General features: G+C 43.5%; 1 protein-coding gene across 1 annotated transcript in view; it reads left to right on the top strand.

The window, feature by feature from the left end:
* The first annotated feature begins 8,126 nt into the window (after positions 1-8,126).
* The window catches only part of ics (ras suppressor protein 1), a 36,871-nt gene continuing 18,755 nt past the window's right edge, over positions 8,127-26,242 (top strand). Inside the window, exons 1-7 of the mRNA XM_077627211.1 lie at positions 8,127-8,326; positions 9,523-9,573; positions 11,693-11,760; positions 13,384-13,436; positions 17,207-17,325; positions 19,606-19,688; positions 23,458-23,572. Coding sequence (XP_077483337.1) covers positions 8,170-8,326; positions 9,523-9,573; positions 11,693-11,760; positions 13,384-13,436; positions 17,207-17,325; positions 19,606-19,688; positions 23,458-23,572 — 646 coding nt within the window. The 5' untranslated portion in view covers positions 8,127-8,169. The remainder of the gene's footprint in view (positions 8,327-9,522; positions 9,574-11,692; positions 11,761-13,383; positions 13,437-17,206; positions 17,326-19,605; positions 19,689-23,457; positions 23,573-26,242) is intronic.

The raw sequence follows: 26,242 nt of genomic DNA on the forward strand, positions 1-26,242 counted from the left end.
TGGACTGAACGTGCAGCCGGTTGTATCGGCTCGAGCGGACTTAGTCATGCATAGAACGCCAGCGATTAAAGCGCCGTGCCGAGTGATTACGAGCAGACCCGCCAGAGAGGAGTAAAGTGCTCTCGAATGGCGTGCTTTGTAAGAGAATATTATAACGCTGCTACCATACAAGAATACTCTATAGACTTTTGTATAGGGTAGCATCGCCTAGTTAACCTCCCTGCCTTAACGTCCCTCCAGCAGCATCGTCCCAGCAGCATGGTCCTCGTCGTGTGTGTTACTCCATGGCCTTCGTTTCTCACCTGCTGCTATTTTTAATTGAGCTGGGTCCACTTTCCAAGGGTTGAGGTCCCATGATGGCCGAGCACCAGACCGGGGGCGCCGTCGTACCTATTTCACCGGTAGGTACCCGGAGACACCGAAGTGCCTCCCACGGCTTCTGGGGTGGGGACTTGGGGTAGAGCATCCGCCTCGCGTTCGGGACATGCTGGTTTCGATCCCCAGTGCCGCCGGGTACCTACTTGTTTTCTAAAGGGTACAAGGTTACCCTCAGCCTGGTGTTCGGCTTTTTGTGGGGTGAGATGCTTGGGAAAAGGGTCTTGGACCTAACTGAAGCGCCACTCAACGTGGGGTCAGACCCATTTCCCAATCTTTTCACCCTAAATAAGTCGAGCACCAGACCAGGGAAAAGCTTGTCCATTGTGTCATCGGTGGGTACCCGGCGGCACTGGGGATCGAACCTATGACCTCCCGAATGCGAAGCGTATGCTGTAGCGGATGACCGAATTTATTCACAAGGACACTGTTCAAGCAATGTGAGTTTCTGACCGGCCATCAGGTTGCTGAGGAGAGCGATAAAAACGGTGGCTACAGCAGTCTCTCCGTTGAACCGATTGATTGGCGCACGTTCACACTATCACCACCCACAGGGAGCTGAAGGGAGTGTATACAATCGTCCACGCATCCTGTCTAGAGCGCTGTAGCGGCGCATCGGGGGGTATACTTGCGTCGCTTACAGGTGGCCTAGGGCCCGAAACTTTACCTTATACCGTTTGCTCATTCCAATATATCATATGTTTAACTCCTTATGTTTAAAAGCTGTATTAGGCCCTCCAGGCAGCGGCGATTCTCATAAATACACAGCAGAACACGCCGCTCGAGCGTTCTAGACTGGTGTGTGGACCATATTGCATGTACTTATACTGCTCTTAGCGACTCCGTATAGCTCACGATGTATCTGCTTGTTGAGAAGACAAAAAAAGAAAACGCGTGTGCTCTATCGCTAAATGGCTGCCAGCGAGTCTCACTTGTAGTGGAAACCAAACACGTACGACGAAAGTAAATATAAACGTCCAGCCGTAGTCAATACATTCAAATTTGCAGCAAGGCCATGCTGTAGAGCTGTAGTATAGCAGCCCCTAGAGGTCCTAAATTCTAGAAAGGTGGAAGCAACAGTTGCCTCACCCTCAAAAAATTTGGGGCACCTTGTAGCATGTCGAGAACTCCAAGCGCTGGCAGGTGGAGGAACAACTTTATTTCAACAAAAGAACAAAAGGTCCCAAAGGGTGGGTTCCTACTTGTCCAAGAGTCCCCGTGTCTGGGCTTCATGGAGAGCTCTGTCCACTAGTCATGTTTGGCCAGCTGGTTGAGCAACTCGCAGAGCAGCCTCCCATAAGGAGGGGGGTGAGTTGAATATGGGGGGAACTGCCACGGGTTGGGGGCATTCCCACAAATAGCGTATGAGGGTGGCCTTGGTCGCCCCACATGTTGAGCAGAGCGGAAGCGCTGTAAAGGCAAGGACTACAGTGCTCATAACCTTCGGCCAGTTTGCAGGGACACATTGTGGGACTCTTCTGGCAGCCAGAGAACTCCTAAGCGTTTTGAAAAAGGGATCCAAGTACACACTCTAAACACGAATAAGCCTAAATGGGAGTAAAAAGGGAATGAGATGTCCTGTAGCACACTGCCTTTTAGGGGCATGGCATGCTGCCCAAGTTTCGGTGTAGATTTCAGTCGCTAAATATACAGAATGCTTATTCTTGGCTACGGAGGCATAGTCTCATCCGCCAAGATAACATAGTAATTGATGCAGTTAGCGACCGGGTGGAGGCTTTCAAATGCTGCACCGGAGGTCTTTAGGTTAGCAAATGGAAGAGATTGAAACTTCAGTTAAAATCTTCCTAACTGACAGAACTTCGCATGTTTTGAAGAGGAAATTTGTTTCCATTGCCAACCTCAAGTATTCCGCATTTTCAGTCATGTATTCCCCAGGGCTTGGGCTTATACGCTGCCCCTAAAAGGGAGCGAGCTAGAGGACAGCTTACTGCCTTTTTACTTCCGTATCGGCTAATTCGTGACTAGGAAGGTCAAGTTGTGAGGCTCTTGCAGCACCCCGAGAAGACGAGAACAATAGTGCCCGAGAGTTTGGCGGGTGTTGCATCGCCTTGGAGCTTGTATCCGCTACGCGCGAGGGTGGGGTGCTGCGAAAGGCGTTGTGGCACACTCTTGGCACGTTAACCCGCGTTTTGTCGGTAGCGGGGATCTTGGACCTTTGGTCAGACCCACAAGGGGCTGGACACACGATGGGGGCCAATGCGAAACTTCACAGCTTTTAAGTGAGGCGCCCATCGTGTATGTCAGTTACGTCGTATTTGTTTATACAGCGAACGCTCGTTACAAAGGACCTGGATACAACGGACTCTGGATATAACGAACGGTACGGCTAATTTTGTTTCGTCCACATAAATTGCCAGTCTAACGCGCTTCAACCTTAACGGACCCGGTTATAACGGACCATCGACCACAGCGGACTAAATTTGGGGCAAAATTTGGTGCCGAGCAACTTTTACAGCGCATATTCTTTGCGTGTTACTACCTTGTCGCCGATCAAGCCTTAAAAGCGCAGCCCGTGCTTCGCCGTTGAGTGTGCGGCATGTTTGGCAAATTCAACGCGAAAAAATGCGAGGGCGAACAAACATGCATCCACTCCAACTCGCCCAAGTCAGCATCCTCGTAAGCATGCAGCCCCACGAACTACATCCACCCTCAATAACGATGAAAATAATAAAGGTAACACTGAGCAGAGGAATCCCCAGGTTAACCGGAGCTGTCACGACGTCACACAGCCAATCCAAGATTTCACGGGATACTTCCTGCACAAGCAAGACGACTGCTGCGCTAAAGTTCTGCACTCCTTCATCACTCAAGTTGTTTCGCAAAATACTTTTATTTTTTTGTGAGAGGGAGTCAGCGCAACGTCATTCAGCACATCAAGACAATAAAGACATTCCTATAGATCAACAAGGCTCCTATGAAAGCTTCTATGAGGACGTAGAAACAGCAATGAATAAAGCAAAATCGCAGTACACTGTACTGATGGGCGACTTCAATGCGAAGGTGGGCAAGAAGCAGGCTGACGACCACGCGGTAGGTGACTATGGGATAGGCTCTAGAAATAGCAGGGGAGAGTTATTAGTCGAATTCGCGGATAGAAATAATTTACGGATCATGAATACCTTCTTCCGCAAACGAGAAAACAGGAAGTGGACCTGGAAGAGCCCCAATGGTGAGATTAAAAATGAAATCGATTTCATACTATGCGCTAAACCTGGCATCATTCAGGATGTGGCCGTCCTCGGAACGGTGCGTTGCAGCGACAATAGAATGGTAAGGTCTAGAATTAGCTTAGACTTGAAGAGGGAACGGAAGAAGCTAGCGAAGAAGAAGACCATTAACGAGCTAGCCGTAAGAGGGAAAGCACAGGAGTTTAGGATAGCGCTGCAAAACAGATATTCGGCTTTAACTGAGGAAGATGATCTTGATGTTCATTCAATGCACGATAACCTGACATCAATAATTACGGAGTGCGCAGTAGAAGTAGGCGGTAGGACAGTTCGAAAAGATACCGGGAAGCTATCTCAGGTGACGAAAGATCTGATTAAGAAGCGCCAAAACATGAAGGCATCTAACACTACCGATAGAATAGAACTAACGGAGCTATCAAAGTTAATAAATAAGCGCAAGGTAGCCGACATAAGGAAGTTTAATATGGAGAGAATCGAGCATGCTATAAAGAACGGAGGTAGCCTAAAAACAGTGAAGAGGAAACTAGGCATAGGTAAAAACCAGATGTATGCATTAAGAGACAAGCAGGGCAATGTCATTAGCAATATGGATAAGATAGTTAACGTAGCCGAAGAGTTCTACACAGACCTGTACAGTAGCCAATGTAATCAGAGCGCTAATGAGAAAGACAGCAGTGCACAGCAATGCGTCATCCCGCCAGTAACGAAAGATGAAGTAAAGAAAGCCTTAGAAGCAATGAAAAGGGGAAAAGCAGCTGGGGAGGATCAGGTAACAGCAGATCTGTTGAAGGATGGAGGGGACATCGTGCTAGAAAAACTAGCCACCCTGTATACGCAATGCCTTATGACCTCAACTGTACCAGAAGCTTGGAAGAATGCAAACATTATCTTAATTCATAAGAAGGGAGACGCCAAGGACTTGAAAAATTACAGGCCGATCAGCTTACTATCCGTTGCCTACAAAGTATTTACTAAGGTAATCGCTAATAGAGTCAGGGCAACGTTAGACTTTAATCAACCAAATGATCAAGCAGGCTTTCGTAAAGGATATTCCACAATAGATCATATTCACACTATCAATCAGGTGATAGAGAAATGCGCAGAATATAACCAACCTCTATATATAGCTTTCATTGATTACGAGAAAGCATTCGACTCAGTGGAAACCTCAGCAGTCATAGAGGCATTGCGTAATCAGGGGGTAGAAGAGCCTTATGTCAAAATACTGGAAGATATATATAGCAACTGCACAGCTACTATAGTCCTCCATAAAGTCAGCAATAAAATTCCAATAAGGAAGGGCGTGAGGCAAGGAGACACGATCTCGCCAATGCTGTTCACCGCATGTTTGCAGGAGGTATTTCGAAGCCTGAATTGGGAACAGTTGGGAATAAGAATAAATGGAGAATACCTAAATAATCTGCGATTTGCTGATGACATTGCCTTGCTGAGTCACTCAGGAGGTGAACTGCAAATCATGATCAACAAGTTAGACAGGCAGAGCAGATCGATGGGTCTAAAAATTAACATGCAGAAAACCAAGGTAATGTTCAACAGCCTAGCAAGGGAACAACAGTTCACAATTGGCAGCGAGAGCCTAGAAATTGTGCCGGAATACGTCTACTTAGGGCAGGTAGTGACAGCTGATCCAGATCATGAGAGGGAGATAACTAGAAGGATAAGAATGGGCTGGAGCGCATATGGCAAATTCTCGCAGATCATGAGTGGCAGTTTACCAATTTCCCTCAAGAGGAAAGTGTACAACAGCATAATCTTACCGGTACTCACCTACGGGGCAGAAACGTGGAGGCTAACGAAAAGAGTTCAGCTTAGGTTAAGGACAACGCAGCGAGCCATGGAAAGAAAAATGATAGGTGTAACGTTAAGAGATCGGAAGCGGGCAGAGTGGGTGAGGGAACAAACACGGGTTAATGACATCCTAGTCGAAATCAAGAGAAAGAAATGGGCTTGGGCAGGGCATGTAATGCGAAGGCAAGATAACCGCTGGTCCTTAAGGGTAACAGAGTGGGTTCCAAGAGAAAGTAAGCGTAGCAGGGGGCGGCAGAAGGTTAGGTGGGCGGATGAGATTAAGAAGTTTGCAGGCAAAGGGTGGATGCAGCTGGCAAAGGATAGGGTTAATTGGAGAGACATGGGAGAGGCCTTTGCCCTGCAGTGGGTGTAGTAAGGCTGATGATGATGATGATGATGATGATGATGATGATGATGATGATGATGATGATGATGATGATGATGATAGATCAACAAGACAACCGCTCTACTAAGTTCTGCAAGTCGGCAACAAATGAAAGGCGAACAAGACAAATGAACCACATCACAGCAAAATGAGAAGTTTAGGCGAGAGAACGCTAATACCAGCCGAGGGCAATTTCACTTTGAAAGCGTGAAGACTGTCCTTTAGAAGAGTTAATCAACCTCGCTTGTATTTCTTCTCCATTTGCTAATATGTTGGTGCGTTTGCACTTACTCTTCAGTTCTCTTGTGCGTGTTTCACAAGGGGTGCGAGAACCTCGTCCCCAAGCATGATTTTCCCACCGACGACGAGGGATTTCGTGCACTGATCAGAGCCGGAGCTAACGGCAGCTGGGAAGATATTGGCAAATATACTAAGATAAGTGGCCTCTACAAAGCAGTGCAGAGCGTGGCTCAACCACCCAAGCCGTCCCCCATGTATCTGTATAGGTCCGTATACTATTCCGTTCTTTAACAACCCAATTCCCCAACAAGCGGCCTCAAGCCTCCCTTTCCAAATAAACAGCTCATTCATTCATTCATTCATTCATTCATTCATTCATTCATTCATTCATTCATTCATTCATTCATTCATTCATTCATTCATTCATTTTTGCTGATAGTACCTGCTAGAAATGCAGAACGAAATTATAGTAGGTTCGATGAAAAGACTGAGGCGGTCCTTCGTTGTTAAGTTCTTTCAAAATACCGTATTTGCTCGCATATTGGTCGATACGTCTTATGGGTCGACCCCTCAACTTCGGGAACCGGAAAAAGGAAATAAAGCTGGAATGTCATAGATCGGCCAATGGAAGCTACGAGCCGCCAGCATTCGAATAAGGCATAATAGTGTAGCGCAAAATAAACGAAGAGCGCCCAGACACACACTATGGGCGCTAACTTCCAACTGATTTGCTTCCAAGACAGCCATTGCAAATACGACGCGTAAGGACGACCAGGCGTAAGGACAAGGAGGAAACTAAAAAAGAAAAGAAAGACAAGGGCAGAAGGTAACTGGTGAAAGCTGGATAAAGTCAGAAATCGCCGATTTACGGTACATATACGAAGGTCAGCTCTCTTTTTGACATTGAGACTGTGAGATAAACGGCGTGCTGACACATTTTTCTTGCAAATCAGTGATCAGAGCAGCTTCTACAATTTCGCGAGTTAGCTGAACTATGCTTCTTTCTGGCTGCAATCGAGCATTCATCAAGAAACGGCAAGCAAGCGCATTCCTTACAAAGCAATGCCGAATTACTTCTATTGTATGTTTTCTTATTGTTTTTGTGTTAACGGAGACTGCGAGCAGTTATAGCAGGAGATGTCTTCAATCTCCTGCAGCGCTAGGGACTTCAAACTTCACTGTATGTTTCTTGATAGTGGCGGCCAGGATAATGCACTTCGAACTCCCAGAATATTGTCAAATATTCCCACTCCACTGCATAGCCTGCTCATAAGCGGGCGTTAATAACTAACTGTTACTTATCAATATCCTTTTTGTTTTCATTTTTGTGGATGACTCGTTTTATGAACAGTTTTGCTTGGGAACCAGGGTTCATTCATTTCATACAAAATTACTGTCCAAAAGTAATTCATGCCCTTATTAAATTCCTTCACCAGAAACGCAATTCAATATATTCAATACAATTCAGTACATAGTCCTGTTCTCGCGCCTTAAAAATCGAGAGTAAACCTAAACCAACTAGCTCCGGCCAGCAGCAAAAAGTGTCGAGCACGGTTAAGTTTTTACAGCACAGCGTCGCGTTTGAGTTCTCATATGTGTAATGACTGAGCAACGAAACATAATCGAGCAGTGCTTTCTTTGACGCAAAATGCTTTTTAAAGAGAATTCCGTTTACAGCGAACAAGCTGCAAGTATCCCTCCACAGGCGAAGCTTGAATAGTTAAAGCGGCTTTTATACTTGCCAGTATTGCAGTGCAGACTATGAAGCACGCCGTAGTAGTTGGCTCCATGTTAAATTAAACCACCTGGCGTTCTTTGTCGCGCTCTGAAATATTAGTACAACGGCCTTTGTATTTCACTTACATTGGTATGCGGCCGCCACAGTTGGCATCTAACACGCGAATTTAGATTTGGTGGGACTGCAGCGACATCTGAAAAGCGAAAAGGCACCTATGGGGTGCCGTGTATGCATTTTTACCTTTATGCTTGCCGATACTTCCGTTCAGGCTCGTTCGTCCTTCGCGCTGATCGCGTGGGCACACGGCCAGGCCGGGTGTCGTGCGTGGGACGCGCGCGCGCATTGCGCCCGTGGCGACACCTAGTGCGCCGCGCGGCAAACTGCAGTGAGTCGAGGTCCGGAAGTCGAGCAGGATGGAGCGCGACACCAAGCACACTTCCTGTAATTGTCTGGATTTTAACAAAATGGCCAAGGTGAAGAAAGTGGTGGACGAAGCCCGTGAACAAAACAACCCCGAGCTCGACCTGGTCGACCGAGGAATTACCTCCATCGAGGAGATACCCGGACTGTGTGAGTTGCGGCTCTACGAAGGCGTACTCCTCTGTTTTTGACCCCTTTTCCAAATTTGGCGCGGCCGCCGTATTTTTAAACCGGTTGTGATGTCACATCTGCGGGGGTTGATTCACGTAGATGGGTTTACATGTTGCGAGTAACGTGCATCCTGTTTGATCCCGTGCATTATGTGGTCCCTGAAAGTGCTCCGGACTGTTGACACGATCGTCCCCTCCCTGCGGTTTCATGCTGTTACTGTGAAACAGGGTTGCTGTTGCGAGCAGAAAGTAAACAAAGCAATGCCTGGGGACGACCTGGGCGTAGCCAGCGTAGATCAGCCTCGTCTTTCCGTGGCTTCAGTCACCGGATATGAAGCTTAAATAAACTCTCTGAGCACACTTGAGCGGTTTAAATTGCCGTGGTTGAAATTGTGCACTCCGTTATAACTGCTGGTCTATGTTAGTTCTTGTCTGGGACATCGTGCCTGGGACTAACGCTGCCGTAGAACGTGTTATGAGCACCCGTAGAAACCAAAGCCTCTCTCTTCAAACTAAAGTCGACTTTTATATTTGCTCCTTGTCAGCTCTAAACTTCCACTTTAATTTGACAAGCACATTTTAATTTGTGCACCTGTGAAGCTCCACTGCGGCTACTGCACCGATGTGTCAACGCCCACGAATCTAAAGTGGGCCGAGTTATGTCAGTGCAAGTTTGCTACAGTTAGTTTGGTTTTTGCATAGTGGCAAGTTGCGTACTTTATCGCGTGGTTTGTAGTATGTCTTTTGCCTTCAGTCATATACAAAGTGACTCATTCAATGTTATGCGGCTGTCCGACAAAAGTTTCGCATCCTTTCCACGCACACCGTGTTTCGTAATGGAAGCCGCCCTTGTTACAACGGTTTTGCTGCAACCAAGAAAAATGTGGCGAAAGGTGTTTCCAAATTCTACTTAAAATCGTATGTATACATGGTAATAATGGATTAGCAGCGATTGCGGCAGTCGAAGTTCGTAATTACATTCATGGGTGTTGTTGATGTAACAAAGATAAGCCGTAATATGCAGCAGTTTCTCTGCTGTTTAATCTCAATAGTGTGTTTAAAATGACCAGATGTGGTGTGTGTTTTTATTCATGATTAATGTACAGCAGTGACATCACCGTTAGTGCACTTGCCAACCAGTTCAGTTCATTACCACTTGCTGCTATCTTTTTTCAGTTTCACTGCCAAATTTGACCAGGTTGACTCTGAGCCACAACAAGATTAGAGGTGAGTCTGCTGTAATAAAGCCTTCTCCTAGTGCTGCCATAAAAAATGCATCTGGTAAGAAACAACAAGTAGCAAGCTTTGGAGTGGTTGTGATAAGGAGGGAGGCTTGCATAGTAAAGTTCTGTGTATTCACTGATTTTGTTACTTTGTTGGTAATTTTTCACCGTAGAAATGTTTGGCCTAGAAGTGAATCGCGTGCTGAAAACAGTGTTAGATTTTGGGAGAGGCTCCTCTTTGGGAAGTAGGATCCCAAAATAGCATCTCACGCAAAAATGTAGCTTGAGCCTATTAAAAGTCCTCTCTTTCTTGCTTTCCTGGTTGCAATGCCGTGCTCTGTGTAAGTTTAATACTGTAGCTAGCCTTACTGATAAGCTGTTCATGAAAACTCTGTGGGTAGCGCTAGCTTTAAGCGGTAGCCGCGTAGAATGATGTTCCTGGCAGGGCAACTTACGGTGGCAATGGCTGTTGCCTAACGCTGCTGCTGGTGCACCCGCACGAAGCGATGAGACTTGGCGACAGAGCGGCACGTTTTCAGTGTTTCTCTCTTGCCACTGCCGCCTCACTGTTCTGTCACCTCGCATCATCAGGGAAGTTTTTAAGACCAAACAGTATAAAGTACGACAAAAGAACTGATGAAATTCCTCTGGTAGTACATTGCATTTCTTAGCGAGACAGCACAGCGGTGCCAAACAACATTCTGCGGGGCTGAGACTTGCGAAAAGTGACGTTTCTCCCCCACACCTTTCCGTAATAATTAATATTATATACTTTACAACAGCCTTTCTTCTTCTGTGATTCTTAACAAGCTTTCACTGAAACTGTACTAGAACGCTCGCAAAATAGCTAGATTGGAAGCTACATACCCCCAGAGCCTTCTAGTGTAGCAAGCTGTCTTCAGGTTATGTGCGAAATTTTGTACGAACCCAGAAACTGTGTGACATAATGAGCAACATTGGTTTTGTGGCCCTCAGCTCAAGGCGCGTTGCTTCGAATTATTGCCATATGTGGCTAGTGCTTTGTGTTTGCAAAATGGAGAGCTTCCAGAATATGCTTTCAGCTTGAAAGTATGCATGTTATGTGTGATCATGTGTCCGGCTTGATGTTTAAATCAATTTAGGACAAATCAGATTTTTTTAAACGGAAATAAAAGTCTATGACCTGAGAGGGTATGTCAGTTGGAAATTATGTGACCAGTTTGAAGTGTTTGCTTCTTTGGACTGCATTTCCATTACTGTAAATCACATTCATGGCTAGTATGTGGATGCCCTGGACTCATCTCATTCTTACTTTCACATCAGCTGTTTGCTTTGACACGCAGTACCATAGCTTAAAGACAATTGTCTCTGAGCCTGTTTTCAGCAGAACGTGCTCGTTCATATTCCATTCATATTTCATGAAATATTCCTCGTTTCAGTTCAATCTTGGCAACGCTGACACAGTTACACAAAACACTACTGATCTGCATCTCCTAGCTGTGTTCACAGGACAGGCATCATTGTGTAGGTGGTGCTCCAAGAATATGCTAAAAAAACTATCCAGGATGATGCCTCATCTCACAAGGCAGGAAAGAAAAAAGGATATTACTCACCACTGCGTTAGGCAGGAGGGTTGTACATTTGTAGCCACCTCATTTCCTGCAAGAAGGATATGCTCGAATGATTTTATGAAATGGAGCCCAACCACCATACTGCTACAGTGATGCTTTCATAAGTGCAGCATGTTTTTTGGGGTTGGTCATGCTGCTGTCATTTAATGCTGCATCCATTTTTTTTTTTACAAAAGTTTGTTTGCAGCTCAAATCTCACAAGTAAGAAGGATGTGCATGTTTCACCCGCTATTATGGATACCAGGCAATTTGATTGCAAGGCAGTGCTGCAACAGTTTTTTTCCAAGTGCATGTATGTTACAAACTTTGCTGCTGACTATATATGTGAAAACATTTAAATATTTTGCTATTTATTGGCTTTTTCTTCTCTTGATTGCATCGAGGGAAGCATGATATATGTTCTATGCAGACATTGCTTCCTTATTAGACAATGTCACTAAGCACAGATTTGCATTAGTCACTGGAAACATTATTATGCTCTGTGGTGATGCAGATGCATGAATTTTTGTGCAGTTGTTCCTGCCAGCATAGCAAACTTGTACAACTTGGAAATCCTGACACTATGCAACAACCAGATTGTGGTAAGTTGTTTTGTCCCTGGCACATATCTCACACTTTTTTAATATGAGAAATTCTTGCAGTTGTGACCACAAGGGATAAATCTCTGCAGTTTCATGGCAGTGTTCTTCAATACTGACTGTACCTGTTAAGATTTCACAGGGTTTAATGGTAGGGCATTTTTTATATGTTTCACTGAGGTATTGCCACATGCCTTATGCGTTCTTTCTTTCTGGTTCTGTGCATATGCACGATGTTATCATGTCTGCTTCAACGCAGAGCATGCTCACGATATTAACTGAAAACTTTCTCTGCCTGAGCTGCTCTGAAGCTACAAAATTAATAATGAGGATCTATGGCACACTTGGATATGCGTACAACTGTTTGTTACATGCTATGCTGCATCCTTATGTACATTCATAACCCGTATTGTAAAAAACAGTGGAGGGAAAAGGGTGGGGATATATCCTAGAAAGGAAAAAAAAAAGAGCAGTCACCACCTCCCTCACAAAATCCAAACCTCTGGTCTTTTTTTTGTTCCTAGCATTGTTTTGACGTCAAAGCATTGTGCTAAAGCAAATCTTGGAAATAGGTATTAAGATGAAAGCCTTTTCTTGTACAACATATATATTCAAAAAGAGCTTGGCATTAAAACCCAAATTTGCAAGTTTTGTCCTGGTTTCATGTCAGTGGAAGTCAAATATGAAAATTTGCCAGGTGTTTACCCTTGTGGTAGTGGAAATTTTAGGTACAGCTAGAGTAGTGTGTAATGCTGATACCAACTGAAGTGTTTAATAACACTTGGTAGGGGTGTAATATGTCTGTTGTCTACACCACTGCACTTGCATTGTTGCCAAGGGTGAATGTTTTTCGCTGAGAGTCTCAGAATGTAGGTGTAGGCTTTTATTGGTCGACAGGTGGATCCTGAAGTGTGTATAACATGCCCGTGCGCAACACATGGTCACTCTTCCTGTTGCCCATTTCTCTTGCTACGCAAACGTTGCCATCAACGACGATGACACTGCAGTTTTGTCGAAGGTTCATTGTACAGCTGTTGCTGCGAGAACCTGTGTATGGAGAATTCAATTCGCTAAGGAACCTCTATGGCATCAGAATAAATTGCAAACTGTCTACTATAATGTGCCTATTAGAAAAGGTGTAGCATGTAAGTTTTCAATAATAAAGCATAATAATTGGCGTTCATTGTGTTAACTAAAATTCATGGTTTACTGTCTATAAATTCGGTGGTCTTTTCTGGGATGGCTTGGTAGCGGTCGATGCAGACATAGCTGATAGGTGCTTCTTCACCTTTATTTGTACTGCCATGGCTAGGAGGCGTGATGCTGAGGATTTCAGCACTACGTTCTGAGCTAGCACCTTTAATACCTTGCTGCATTCTATGTACATTAGTCAAAGCAGTCTGCAAGAGTACATCAAATTAATCCTAGACTTTTAAAGCAGAACTTTGTGTGGAGTTGAAGGTATTACCTTTCTCTCTAAACCACTGAAAGCTGGAAAGGAAGCTAAGGGCTTGCAAGCACAGGGCTCAGTCATATAGTTGTAGTTCAGATATAATCTTAGCAAAATGCTGATTTGTGTTTCTCAATGGACTGCCTGTTCTATTTTGATGTTCTTGTTGCGTGCAGGAGTTACCATCATCGATCTCTACAATGCCAAAACTCAAGATCCTCAACTTAGCGTAAGTAGGAACAGTGAGCTTGGCAAGTCCATGACGGTGTGCATGCCTGCACCTAATGCCCTAGTTCCTGTGCTCCTGTTGGCCTAGTCTGCTGAAAATTCTTGATGTGTTAGAGGGGATAGTGTTCCGCTGTGTGACTGCAATGCATTTCTCTCTTGCATTTTTCATTAGTGCTTATTCAAAAGTAATTCTGTTCTTCAAGGTATAAAACTAAACAAGTACGTAAAACTTTGCATCTTTAATACAAAACTTGAGCCTAGATCCGACAGGGCCCCAAGACCCCAAACAAGACGATGTAATACAAACCGTTTGCATTCAAGATGTTTGGACATTGGCTTTGTGGACAAGACATTTTATAATGCCGGTATGAAAAGTGAAGTGTGGTCATGTGGGCACAATGCCAGCATGTGTTGGACCTATGACACCTTCAACCATGTTGTACAACTTTGCATGACTTTTCGTTTTTTGCTTCAATACTACTAGGACATTGGGCGCCATGAGCTGTAAATAATAGCTCGAGGAAGTCAAGGTTTTTTGTCTTTAAATGCGAGAATAATGCCTTTGATGAATGCAGAGGGTACCATCTATAAATTATTGTGAGCAAAGGAAGGTGGTTGTGGTAAATGTGCAAGATTAGTTGATCATTAACTGTGATTTTCTGCTGGGAAGAAGTATCATTCAAGCCTGCTTATAGGTACAGTTGCGATCAGAATGACCTGCAACACTCTGGCAGCCAACTTCACGTGGTTTGCGTTTGATAGAAAATGAATGCGCTGTGCTGCACAGTACCAGACGCGCAGGCATGCTGCTTGGCAGCTGTATACAGAATTTTGCAGCAGTACCTGACTCGCATTGATTCGTGACGTCACCTTGTACCACATGATGTTTGATGTCAGTCATGCTGAGCGCGATAGCACATATCACATGAGCATATGTTTATTATTTAGTGAGGTGTGACAACTTGTAGGGTTGTGCGAATATTCGATAATTTCAAATATTCAGCTGAATATTCAATATTTGATTCTGCCCAAATGTTTGGTATTTCTAATCTCTAAGCATTTGTCTCAAGCGAATAACGTTTCTGGAACGCTTGCTTCATTTGGTTTCGGTTCAGTGTAGCTCCTCTGGGATGGCACCACGATGCACGTGCAGGCAAGGCCCTGACTCCACAGACACCTGCTAGGCTTATGTATCATATGCCTGTGTGGTAGCAGATGCAAGCAGGTGCAAACGTGGTGCCCAGATCTATACCTGTTGTGTGTCTGTGCCCGCGACTCATGGCGTGCACATGCCGGAACTGGGCCGGTGGCATGCATTGATTGGAGGACGCATGGCTCTGTTTACCTTCATGTGATGAGTCTGAGCTGAAAGCAGCTGTCATAAAATTCAACACAGTTGCAATGAGTTTGGAGTTTAACAAAGCTTCAGTGCAGTTTGAGAAAGCTTCAATGCAATCTTTTTTTTTTTTTTTTCATGTAATGGCCTTTTGTGTTGTAAAAATACATGCTTTTGAAAATGCTTATTGTGTCTTTCAACTGTTCCTGTGTGCCAGAATTCATAGAAATACATTCGCTTCAAACCAAAAAAAAAAAACCCTATTTGCATATCGCTCAAAATTTGTGCTGCAAGTGCAAAGGAAATATCACTCCATTTCATAAATGTCGCCGCAAAAGTCAGGTTTGCATGGGGCTCAAAGCGGACACCTATCATACTCCTACACGTTTGGAAGCCCCATGTGCAGCATATTGCTTGTCGCCATTGTCCATAAAAATGCAGGCGAACAGGTTTTTCACTCATTTATTGGCTGACATTAGTGAACTCGCAAAGTGCAAAAAAAGGGATTCTAGGAAAATTACAGTTTCTTCAGTGGAGATTCCTCACAGGAGTGTTGTCCATCCCTGTCCCTTTGAGGCACCTTGGTTTCCATCAGTGCCTAAGAAATTGGAGAAATTGGCATTTTTATTGCAAGCAGCACTGAGCCAGAATAGTAGAGACGAGGGGCATCACTTGGCTAAAGTAAAAGGTTAGCCAGTTTCTTCTGAAGAGCTAATGCTTTGTTCGGTAATTTGGAACATTGGCACGCTCTCTGTTCAGTAATTTGGAACATTAGCATGTTTACGTGACCACTGCTATTGGCAATTTTCGTAAAAGAGGAGCCACATTGCAAGCCATTGAGTACAGAAGAGGCAGAAGCAGAACAGACTGTTCACACTGCTGGTGCATGCACTTGTAGACAAAGCTGAAGTTGAAGACAAAGCTGGTTGCTTTCTCACCACGGATTCTGGCTTATGCGACACTGAGTACCATATGCATTTAAGTGCCTTTTCATCATTGGAAACTGTCGTCTAGGGCAGTTGTGAGAAGGTAGCATGCAGCACAAATGAAAAGGCTGCTGGATCGGGCAGGTGAACAAAAGGAGGAAAAAGAAGTGATAAGACCTTGCTGATAGTGCACAGCGTTTTGTGCCGGAAGGTGCATGCAGCTGTTGCCATCTGGTGGTTCCCTGCGAAATGTGCTGTGCGGGGAAAACTCGTACGATTGCAAAATGAAGTTTCTGTACTCACTCACTAATTGCTGGCTGCCAAGTTGGAGAAAGGTGGCTCTTATTAGGGCATGGCTGTTACATTAGTGTATATAGTAGTTTGAATTAATAAGCCTTTGCATGAACTTTAAAAAAAAAGAAAACACAGCCTTCAGTAGGTGCTGTCCAGAAATGTTGCAGTTGTAGCAAGTTCTGCAATTGTGCATAAAAGCTGTGTGGCCTACATCAAGCATCATTTGTCGACCTAAATGTGATTGTGCTTTCTTAGTAAACCATGTTGCCGGGCTAGTTGGTTTAGCATCTTTCTTGAAACTTGGAAAAACACCTTGGCGCAAAAAGAAAATTTGCGTACAAAAAAAGACAAGGAGACGACAGATGGACTACACAGAAGAGAGGAGCAGGCGACGGATGTCCGTCGTCTCCTCGTCTCTTTTGTGTAGTACATCTGTCGTCTCCTCGTCTCTTCTGTGTATGTGATTACTTTTTTTTGTGCCAAGGTGTTTTCCAAGTTTTAAAATGTGCTTTCTTGTTTTACTGTTTACAAGATTTTTTATTCAATCATGCAAGTATGACGAATTGTTATCATTCCTTCAAACTTTGTCTTATTTTTTGCAATAGTGAGAGTAATATGAGCATCAGGTAACAAACAAACAGCACAAACAAGCCTTCCTCTGAACAGCTGTATTCCTGTATGGTGTGCTTTTGGAACACAAAAGTCTAGTTAATCTCATGGCCTTCACCACTGGTTTTTCTTTGCAGAAAATTAAGAATTGGCTATGAGGTGCTTGTAAAAAGCAAACTTTATATATTTAAAAATTAAAATACATTTATTCCCATTCACTTATATCTTTGGGTGCTGTGATGTAATGGATAGGGACCAAATTTTCCTAGGAGATATAGCTTGCCTGATAGCAGCTGCTCATGTAGCTGTAACCTCTGTCATGATTTCCTGAAATAAAATGCATAAAATGCCGTTGATTGGGTAGGAACTGAGAAAAAGAATTAAGAATTCTTAGTAGGTGTGGGCTTGAGAGCTGTTAAACCATGTTGGTTTATAGTTGTGATAAAGGGCTTAGAGTAAATAGGCAGAAGAGTGTTTCTGCTTGTGACTGAATTGTTGAAGCATTCTGCATTTTCCTTATTTTCTAATCACTTTCTGGATGTGAATGCTGGTTTCTTATCATGTTCAATATGTCACAATCTTAATTTCCTGCCTTTTTGTCACCAGCATCAACCGGCTGAGCAGCCTGCCTCGGGGTTTTGGTGCCTTCCCTGTGCTCGAGGTGCTCGACCTCACTTACAACAACCTCAACGAGCAGTCCCTTTCAAACAACTTCTTTATAATGGGTAAGGGATCATCCTAATTATTTTTTTATCATTAGAACAGTGAGTAATGCAAACTTCTATTTGTGAAATCGCCTTCATTTCATCACTGATCATGCTCATTACCAGCCAAATTAAATACAGTCGAATCCCACGACAACCAAATTGATAGGCCCTGCGAAAAATTAAGCATCATTGTCATGAAATTGGACCAGAACACTGACAGATTGTACAAGATAGTTCATGAAGAACATTTATTTTCCAAAATTCTGCCAGCTTTGGTCTCTCACTGTTTCGAAATTGGCACCCAGGTGCGATTTGGTACTCTGGAAATCTCTGACAATAGCCGAATTCGTGTCATGAATGCATCCGCTACATTTGCTATCAAAGCTAATATTTTTTTCCGCACATGTTATAAAAACACTCCTGCTTTCGTCCATTGAGAGCCTATACTGAAACCGTGCTGCCTAGAGGCATTTCGGCGTGGAATAGGCATGTGTGCACTCGCATCACTGTGGACTAAATAGGGGTCACATGCACCTCGAAATCAATACTTTGAGATGTGGTTGCTGCGATTTTCTTTGAAGTCATTTTTTGACACATGGTACAAACATACTCGCAGAATGCCATACTGTTGAGACTTCACCCAGGACCACTGCCACACTGCCATTCATGCTGCAGTGCGTGTACTTGCTTAGTGCTCGGGTTTACCAGATGGAAAGAAAATAAACAAAACGTTTTCATGATACTTGCCTGCAGTGCAAAAGCAATACTAGCCGGCATCAAGCTTCTTGCAGCGACATGCCACCCACTGGCATGCCGGGCGGCAGCGGATTATTGTGCGCCACTCGCTCTGTGCTGCTAGGCCAAACATTGCTCCGCAGCGAAGCCTTGGAAAAAGCACTTTGGAACTAGCCACCGCTTATCATAAAACATTTAACACTTTCATTGGTTTCCGTTGACAGGATAGCTTCACACTGAAATGAACGCAGAACTGATTTCCGTTATACCTTCATCAGCAAAGCGAGCGAAAAAACCGAAAGCCACCTCGCACCTATGGCTGTGGTTCGAAAGTGCGGAGTCTGAGCCGCAGGCAAAACCGTCGCAGGCTGTCGTGTGCTGCATCGCATCTTTATGTGCACATGTGTGCACATTAAAACCGCTTCCTCAGGGAATGTCAGCTGTCTGCAGACATTCTTCGATGTCCATTTTTGGTGAAACCTAACGACATAAGGGCATATATGGATGTGCAAAAAAATTAATAAAAATTGGCCGCTTACTCGGAAAAATTTATTTGAAGCCAAACCTTGCTCTGAAAATTGTTCGTTGTGGGCGAAAATAATTGCATTGTCGTGTATGGTTTGTGGACGGGGAATGAGAAATACTTTGTCGTAGCGGAATTTTCACTTTTGCGGCGTTTGTTATAGTGGGATTTGACTAGTGGAATTAAGGACAAAGACTTCTAGTGATTTCCAACTACCATTGTCCTTTGCCAGTTGTCGGTACTTCGTCCATGCTAATTGTCCTTACGTGTTCTATACACCTGAATTTTTACCATCTTAACATAATTTTGGTTCCCGTGGAAGCTCTTTAAAATGAGTCTGCATATTCTTACCACTGCCAACGTATGTAGACAAGGAAAAGTAATGTTTCAGAGGTGTAGACTGCAGCATCAGCTTTGTCATTTATTTAAAGCAGCAGTCACTTTGCTACATGCAGTCTTCCGATTGCAATGACTAGCATTTTTGTGCAGGCAGTTTCAGAAGGATCTCTACCGTGTTCAATTTTTGAATCGGCATTTAAAAAATATATAGTGTAAGCTGCGTGCTTTTTTACTTTGAATATTCAGATGTACATATGATGACATCTGTACCACTGCATTGCATCCGTTTTTCTTTGTTAAGCACTTTTTTCAGTGAAGGTGACTGTGTGTTCAGGCTTTGTGACATCCATAATGACAGTTATGCATATAATTGTGGTATATCTGCCTTCTTCCTTTCTTTCCCTGGTAGGTGTTGGCAGTAGGAATGAAGAAGTCGAAATGTCCTGTTTCAAAGAGATGGCAGTGTAATGTGCGACCACTGAGTAGTGTCATTATGATTACATTACAAAAAATATTGATTGCAAAAGTTTTTGCTTTTTCTCTAGGTTCAACAAATGGCTTTTTTTGATGTTCACAGATGATAAACCGGCACAAAAATGAAAGTGAATTGCTTCTATTACAACAAAATTCTCATATTTTGAATGCAAGGTTTGAGCAGTTCCTTTCACTCAGCTCTTAACATTGCTGCCTTTTGCTTACAGATACACTGCGAGCATTGTACTTAGGTGACAATGAATTTGAGAAGCTTCCTCCAGCCATTGGACAGCTGAAGAATTTGCAAATTGTAAGTGTTCATATAACTCTTAGAAGATTAAAATGAAGCTAATACTACTGTATTTACTCACGTAATTTGTTCCCTCGAGTAATTTGTGCACCCCTAATTTATTACCTGAGTTTATAAAAAAAAAAAACCTAAGCTCATATTTTACGCTCCCTGCTGCGCCACACCCAGCATGCACATGGGTGTGTGCTAGGCAAGCTTGGGAATATTGTCGCCTTATGCGGCCACACAATGTGCGAGTGCTGTTTACCCGGCTCGCTTGTGGTGGTGTTTGCTTTCTCAGATGAACAGTAGTGAGAGTTTGTAACATTTGGCATGTGCCAGAATCCGAAATAATGGAACAGTTTGTTGCGATTTGCCATTAGTCAGCCGCATGCGAGGGCACAGTTTTATTGCCTTTTATTTTCATTTGCCTCTGACTGCTGGCTTCGAAATTACATCGTTGCACGCTTATTGCTTTGATCTGCGCATGCGGCGCCATCCCGTGGGGAACTACATAACATATGGCGGGGTGGGAGGGGGTGTGCATCTTATATTGAAATCAACTTTTTTTTTTCGGCCTGCAAGAGATATGAGCTGGGAGGTCAACGAATAGGTGGCAACATTCAGTTCAAATGTGCGTCATGGCCTGTGTAATGGTTTTTAGAGTGTGTTCACAAAATGTTGGCGTTAATGTGCGCGCCCCATTTTCGAGGCCTTAATTTAATGTAAAAAAATGTGCACAAATTATGCGAATAAATACAGAAATTTATAATGGTAATCATGTTCACTGCTACCATCTTCCTTGAGATCTAGCTGTCTCCTCTGGCAGGTTTCAGAAAGTAAGCAGGTGAGGTAAGCAACCTGTTAGTAGCAAAATGGTAAGCATTTGTTAATTTTTGAGTTGCACATTTCTCTACCTACATGTGATGATTCATAGATCCAAACTTGTGGCCAGTCAGAGTGCTAGTCATCTAAATGGAGCTTATAAAAATTCTGTGGCTGTTAAGTTAAGGATTTCTGCAATGACTAACATTGTTGGAGACACTGTGGTGACCTCTATCCAATTTTCGTTATTAGTAAAAATCAATTCTATAGCTCTTTCTGGTTATGTTGATGCTAGTCCTGTAGCAAAAGACGAATTTATTGCTGTGAAAACTGGATTTAAACTTTTTTCTGCAACTCATTTCAAACACATGACATAAAAGCTGGAAATACTCAGTGATCACAGTTTATAAGTGAATGGCAGTGTAGCCTGGCTAGCCTCAGTGATCCACACGCAAAAACTGTCTTGATGCACGCAGTTGCTATGCAAAAACTACAGATGGGGGTGACACCTGTATTTTATTTTTTCATATTTTCTGCCTATAAAAGCTCCGTTTTTCATCTAAGTAGCATCTTCTTCATTACAACACAGTAATCTGTCGATTCAGATCAGCTTCAGTTGGTTGTCAGTGTCCTTTTGAGAATATTTTCGGAGCTCTCTGGCTAAGGATCTCAATTGGTATCTGATCTATAGGAAGAGGCAACAATATTTCTTTCTCGTTGAACTGTCCAGTGTAGAGATCTTAAGTTACAAACGACATTCCAGTTTTTCCATGTATGTTCCTTTGAATGTCACTCATAGATCTTCAAAAATTTTTAATTTGGATGTGTGTAATAAAAATTTTAAACTTGGAAGAATATAAGAATGATATTGCCACAAAGCTTTGTACTCTTCATTTTTTCATCATTAAAGATACCGACAGGCAACTTCATCACTTTGTTTGGGACATGAGATGCGACCAGTTTTATCTCAAAAGATTGCAGCTGTGTGCAACTCCGTCTGCATTGTTCGAGATTATTGTAGTAGTTGCTTTTGGTGCCTTATCTCGAAGGCTCCTATCAGCTTTAAATTTAACACGGCCGAGGGCCGCAGGGATTCTGTGCTGTGACGAACGCCAAGCACGCTTGTTGCTACCACTGCCGTGAGCTGTTCAGTTCTTTTTGGGTGCAAGTCAGCCCAAATAGATAGTTTGAATTCCACATTGTTCTGCTCATCTGCTGTTCGCAGCATTGTTGTCACCACGCTATAATATGGTATGGTATGATGCGGTATGGTTACAGCATGGTACGGAACAGTATGTTATGGTATATTGGATTTAACGCCTCAAAGCTGCACACCACCTTTGAAAGATGCCTTAGTGGATAGTTCCTGAATAATTTCGACCACTCGGGGTTCTTTCTTGGGTTATTAGGTTTACATTTTGCCATTGCTCTTGTTAGCTGAAACACTTTCAATCATGCTGTAAGCTTTATTTTGCTCCATTGTTGGGGTCTCATCCTTTACATAATGAAGCATAGCAATGGAACTCAATCCATCATTTTGGAATGTGAATTATTTTTGTATGTTTGCAGCAGCTTTTGCTAACAAATGTACAGTAATTAAACCATTTTTGTTAATCATATTTTTGCTTTGCAGTTCTTGTAAACCATGCAAAGGTCACCGACCTATTCATCTAATAGGAAGACTTAGCTCGACAGAGTTTGTTTTGGACGAAGTTTATAGTATTAAAAAAAAAGGCTCTCATTTTTTTGTTGTGAGAAATTTTTATCACCACCTCTAGTTGTACGTTAAGAGTAATCTTAGTGGAAGTCCTTCTCTGATGACTCAGTATACATGGTGTCACTAACGAGTTGTATTGATTATGCGTCTGCAGCATGCTTCCCAATTGGTTTATGAAAACTAAGTGTAGGTGAAATTATATTGAATAGGGCTTGGATAAATTACACATGGCACTTACAACACCTTTTTTTTTCTGCACGTGTATACCTGCAAAGAGTCCAGTAGATTAAGAGTGTTCTGACCTGTTTAAGGTGGTGGTCCCATGCTGACGCCGGCCACTGGCTATTTTTGACAATGTTTGTGTTATCGCTGTGGCCCTCTCACTTTCCCTACAAAAACAAGGTGCAGCTCATTGGAAAAAGCAACTTATTTACTTTTCAGTTGTATGCATTGTTAATACAAATTAATGTTGGTACATGTGAATTGAGCTAAATATGGAATGCTTAAAGTGGTATACGTTTGTTAATCTTGCCTGTCATTGTTAAGTTTTTTGAAAAAACGATTGCAACAAAAGGAGAGCTGCTTCTGCATCATTTAGAAAGCGGTTTTTGGATTCAGTGGCTAGTTATTGAGTTCAAGCACTCTAAAAAAGACCAAAAATGAGACAGATGATTGGAGGCCCTGTAGCTTCTGGTCTAATTGACAAAATGCAAGCGTATTTGGCACATTTGGGGACTGGGCGGATTTGGTTAAGTGCGCAATGTTTCTTTGAGCTACACTTTGTAGTTCTTTCGTTAAGCAAAGTTTACCGTGACCAAGAAAACATGGCCCATAGAGGTCTCTGTACTTGGCCTTCTTCTCTCTTCTCTTCTAAATGATGCAGAAGCAGCCGTCTTTTCCGGCACAATCTTTTATATTTTTTTTAAGATGTGCAAAGGTAGGCATGTCGAACATTGAAGAGTAAATACAGTGCTGTTTCTAATGAGCTAGAACTTGTTTTTCTAGCCTAAGCAGGAGGGCCATAGCGATCACGTAAATATTGTTAAAAGCAACCAATGACCTCTGCCGGCGCTGACCCCTGGCCAGACCTAGTATTAGAGGGAGAGCTGCACCCACCCACTAATACTGTGAGGAAATCTGAATGCGATATTTCCAGCCTTATGCGGTGTGCTTTTGTTTTGGAGTTTAGTGGCAGTCTGCAGTTATTCAAGCTATTGCTTCCTTTTTCTCATCTTTTTTTGCTTCCAGCTATCGGTGCGGGAGAACGACCTTGTGGAGCTTCCCAAGGAGCTGGGCCAGCTGACCAGGCTGAGGGAGCTGCACATTCAGGGCAACAGGCTCACGCTGCTGCCCCCTGAGCTGGGTAGGTGGCGTTAGTTGTAGGTATAGGCCTGGATTGAGTCATTTAAAATGGCTGGGAGCCCTAGACAAAGTTTGTTTTCTTGTGTGAATACTTTGTGCAAGTGCCGTGGCCAGATTTAAGCTAGATGTCTCTTAGTGCCTAGTCAGGAAAAAGTTAAAAGTTAACAGGATTACTTATGCAAGTATTCTGCATAAAGGCAAAGGTAGCGAAACGTATCACACTTACCTACTCATGCACTTTTTGTTGAGATGTCTAATTATACACAAAGTAAATGGTGGGAAAGCACAGCATTAGGAATGGGACAGTCTGGAGCAGGCAAATACAGACTGCACATGGTGGTCTGTTAGCTTCATCTTTGTCCATCTGTGCTGTCGAGCATGGCAGTTCCCCCATGACAGGTGATGCTTGCCGAAAGTTCTATACTGCCGGAATGTTAGCTCATGGGATGGGCCGTGTCATGAAACTTGAGTCTTGTGAGCCATAGATTAGAGCACTGCATGGGCTCTGGCTTAGCTGAAATCTCTGGCCCAGCCCAGCCCAGCCTGGGTACAGCAGCCTTTTGCTGGGGCTGGGGCAGTCAGCCCCAATCAGTGCCCAATTAGTGCCAAATTTCAACTGCTTTCAAAATGCGAACTAAAATTCTTAATCAACTGTAGTGACACCTGTGTGACATGTTGGGCAAGCAAACAAATTAAAACAATGCAAAAAACGCAAAACTTCGCCAAAATAGCACATACCATTCCGTTTTCCTGAAGCTCATTTTCTCTCTTTACAAACCTCTCAGGCTCCAATATTGGCACTAAAAGTATTATAGACACCCTACTTTTTCTTGCCTCTTTCTGTGCTTCAGAACGTACCATATTTACACAATTGTAAATTGACCTATTTTTTTTTATTTTTAAATCTGAAGTGTGGGTGTCGACTTACAAACGAAACCAAAGTATGGCACCATAAATAAGGCGAGACAAATGAGATATCAGGGGTGCTACAGCGTGGTTGCAATTTTATGTTTGCTCTACGGCTGTACCCAGTAGCATTTGGCTATTCTGTGCACTTTTTCGGAGGGATTTATCATTTTTTTTTTTTTTGCCATATACTGCACACTTGGTGCACAAGGGAGTGTCAATAGTTGATGGAATGGCGGCTGTTCCAGTCGTGGTGACACTGCCACACGGAACGGCAGCATTTCCATGTCGGTAGCTGATGGAAGAGCTGACACTGCTCATGCATAGTTTCTCTTTGGCTCTACTTGGCGCTATTGATGACTGCCAGACACGTTTTACCAGTTTTTATTGTATTGCTTCGTCAAACGTCATTTTTGCTGCGGGTCCGGTAAGCGTCTGGCGCTCGTTCATGGCTACATTCAAGATGGCTATCATTCTTTACGCCAAAAAAACAACAACAAACAACTGCGCGCCAGGCCTCAAGTTCGATGTTTCGGAATGGGTGATACAGATTTAGCGGCTGCAGCAAGGCGAAATTTTCAGCTGTTCCACTCAATGTCGTGGTAAGGTTGTTTGCGAAGTGCGGGATTTTGCAATAGTGATGACGACCGCAGTAGCGACGATGGCAGCAGCGCTAGTGAGGATGAGTAGTCCTATCACTAATACATTTTCCTTTTAGAATGTGCCCATGGGCATGCCTTCCTTTTAACTTTAACGCGAGAGCGTTATGGAGCTCGTAAGGCAGAAAAGCCGGCTTCGTCACCACAGTCCGCCGCGGTTTCGTCGCATCGCTCTTCATGCTGGCTTTGAGCAGCTGCTCATGGCTGCTCCGTCAGTGCGCAGACATGGCACCCCCCCTCTCCGGGTGCGACAGCCAATGGCATCTGCTGATAAGTGGCAGTGGCCCAGTAGTGCTATTTCTACTCTTAAAGGCGAAGCTTAATCGTCCTCCAAGTTTTTGTTTTTGCCTGACATGCTATCTGGGGGGATCGACTTACATTCGAGTTGACTTACAATTGTATATATACGGTACTTTCAGTGCTTCAGTGCTTCCCAGCCTGCCAATGATGTGGGCCCGCCTCAAGTCCGAAACAGTTCAAGCTAAGCGTGCTTCTGAAGTGCCAATGTTCATGGAATGAATGGTATAGATAGGGGAACTTTTGAGAAATTCGAGCATGAAGGAGAAAAAAAGGCGTACGTCCACTTGCTTTTTCATACCAATGTCGCAAGTGTATGTGACAAACGCTTATGTGACCTTTCAGTTTTTATAGTATGAAGAGGTGATCATCAGTAGAATGCTTTCTGAGGCTTTCTGCCGCTAAAGTACCATTTTAACACTGTGTCTGATGTCTGAAGGCCCACCGTCTCCTGCCTCACCTGAGAGTATGAGTAACCACATGCACTGGTATATGTAGGCACAGGTCACTTTTGCTGCAAGGGCCACCAGAAAGGAAAACACATGGAGGAGCAAAACAGAGCAGTCACAGGTTTATGTAACATTAATTGAAAAGAGGTACGATCTCATAAATATTGCATGTTAGACAAAGTGCGCAAAAATGTGCTACCCAATTGGTCCTTGTTGTGAGCCTGAAAGGTTCATAAGACACATCTTATAGGGATTGTAGCATGTTTTCAAGCGGGCTTGAATAGCGTTGTAAATTTTGTGCTGAAATTTTATTCCCTTTTAGTTGTGAAAAAGAAGCTTGCAGTGGCAGCTTCTTGCTTG

Source organism: Amblyomma americanum, chromosome 6 (genome assembly GCF_052857255.1).
Source record: "Amblyomma americanum isolate KBUSLIRL-KWMA chromosome 6, ASM5285725v1, whole genome shotgun sequence".
NCBI lineage: Eukaryota > Metazoa > Arthropoda > Arachnida > Ixodida > Ixodidae > Amblyomma > Amblyomma americanum.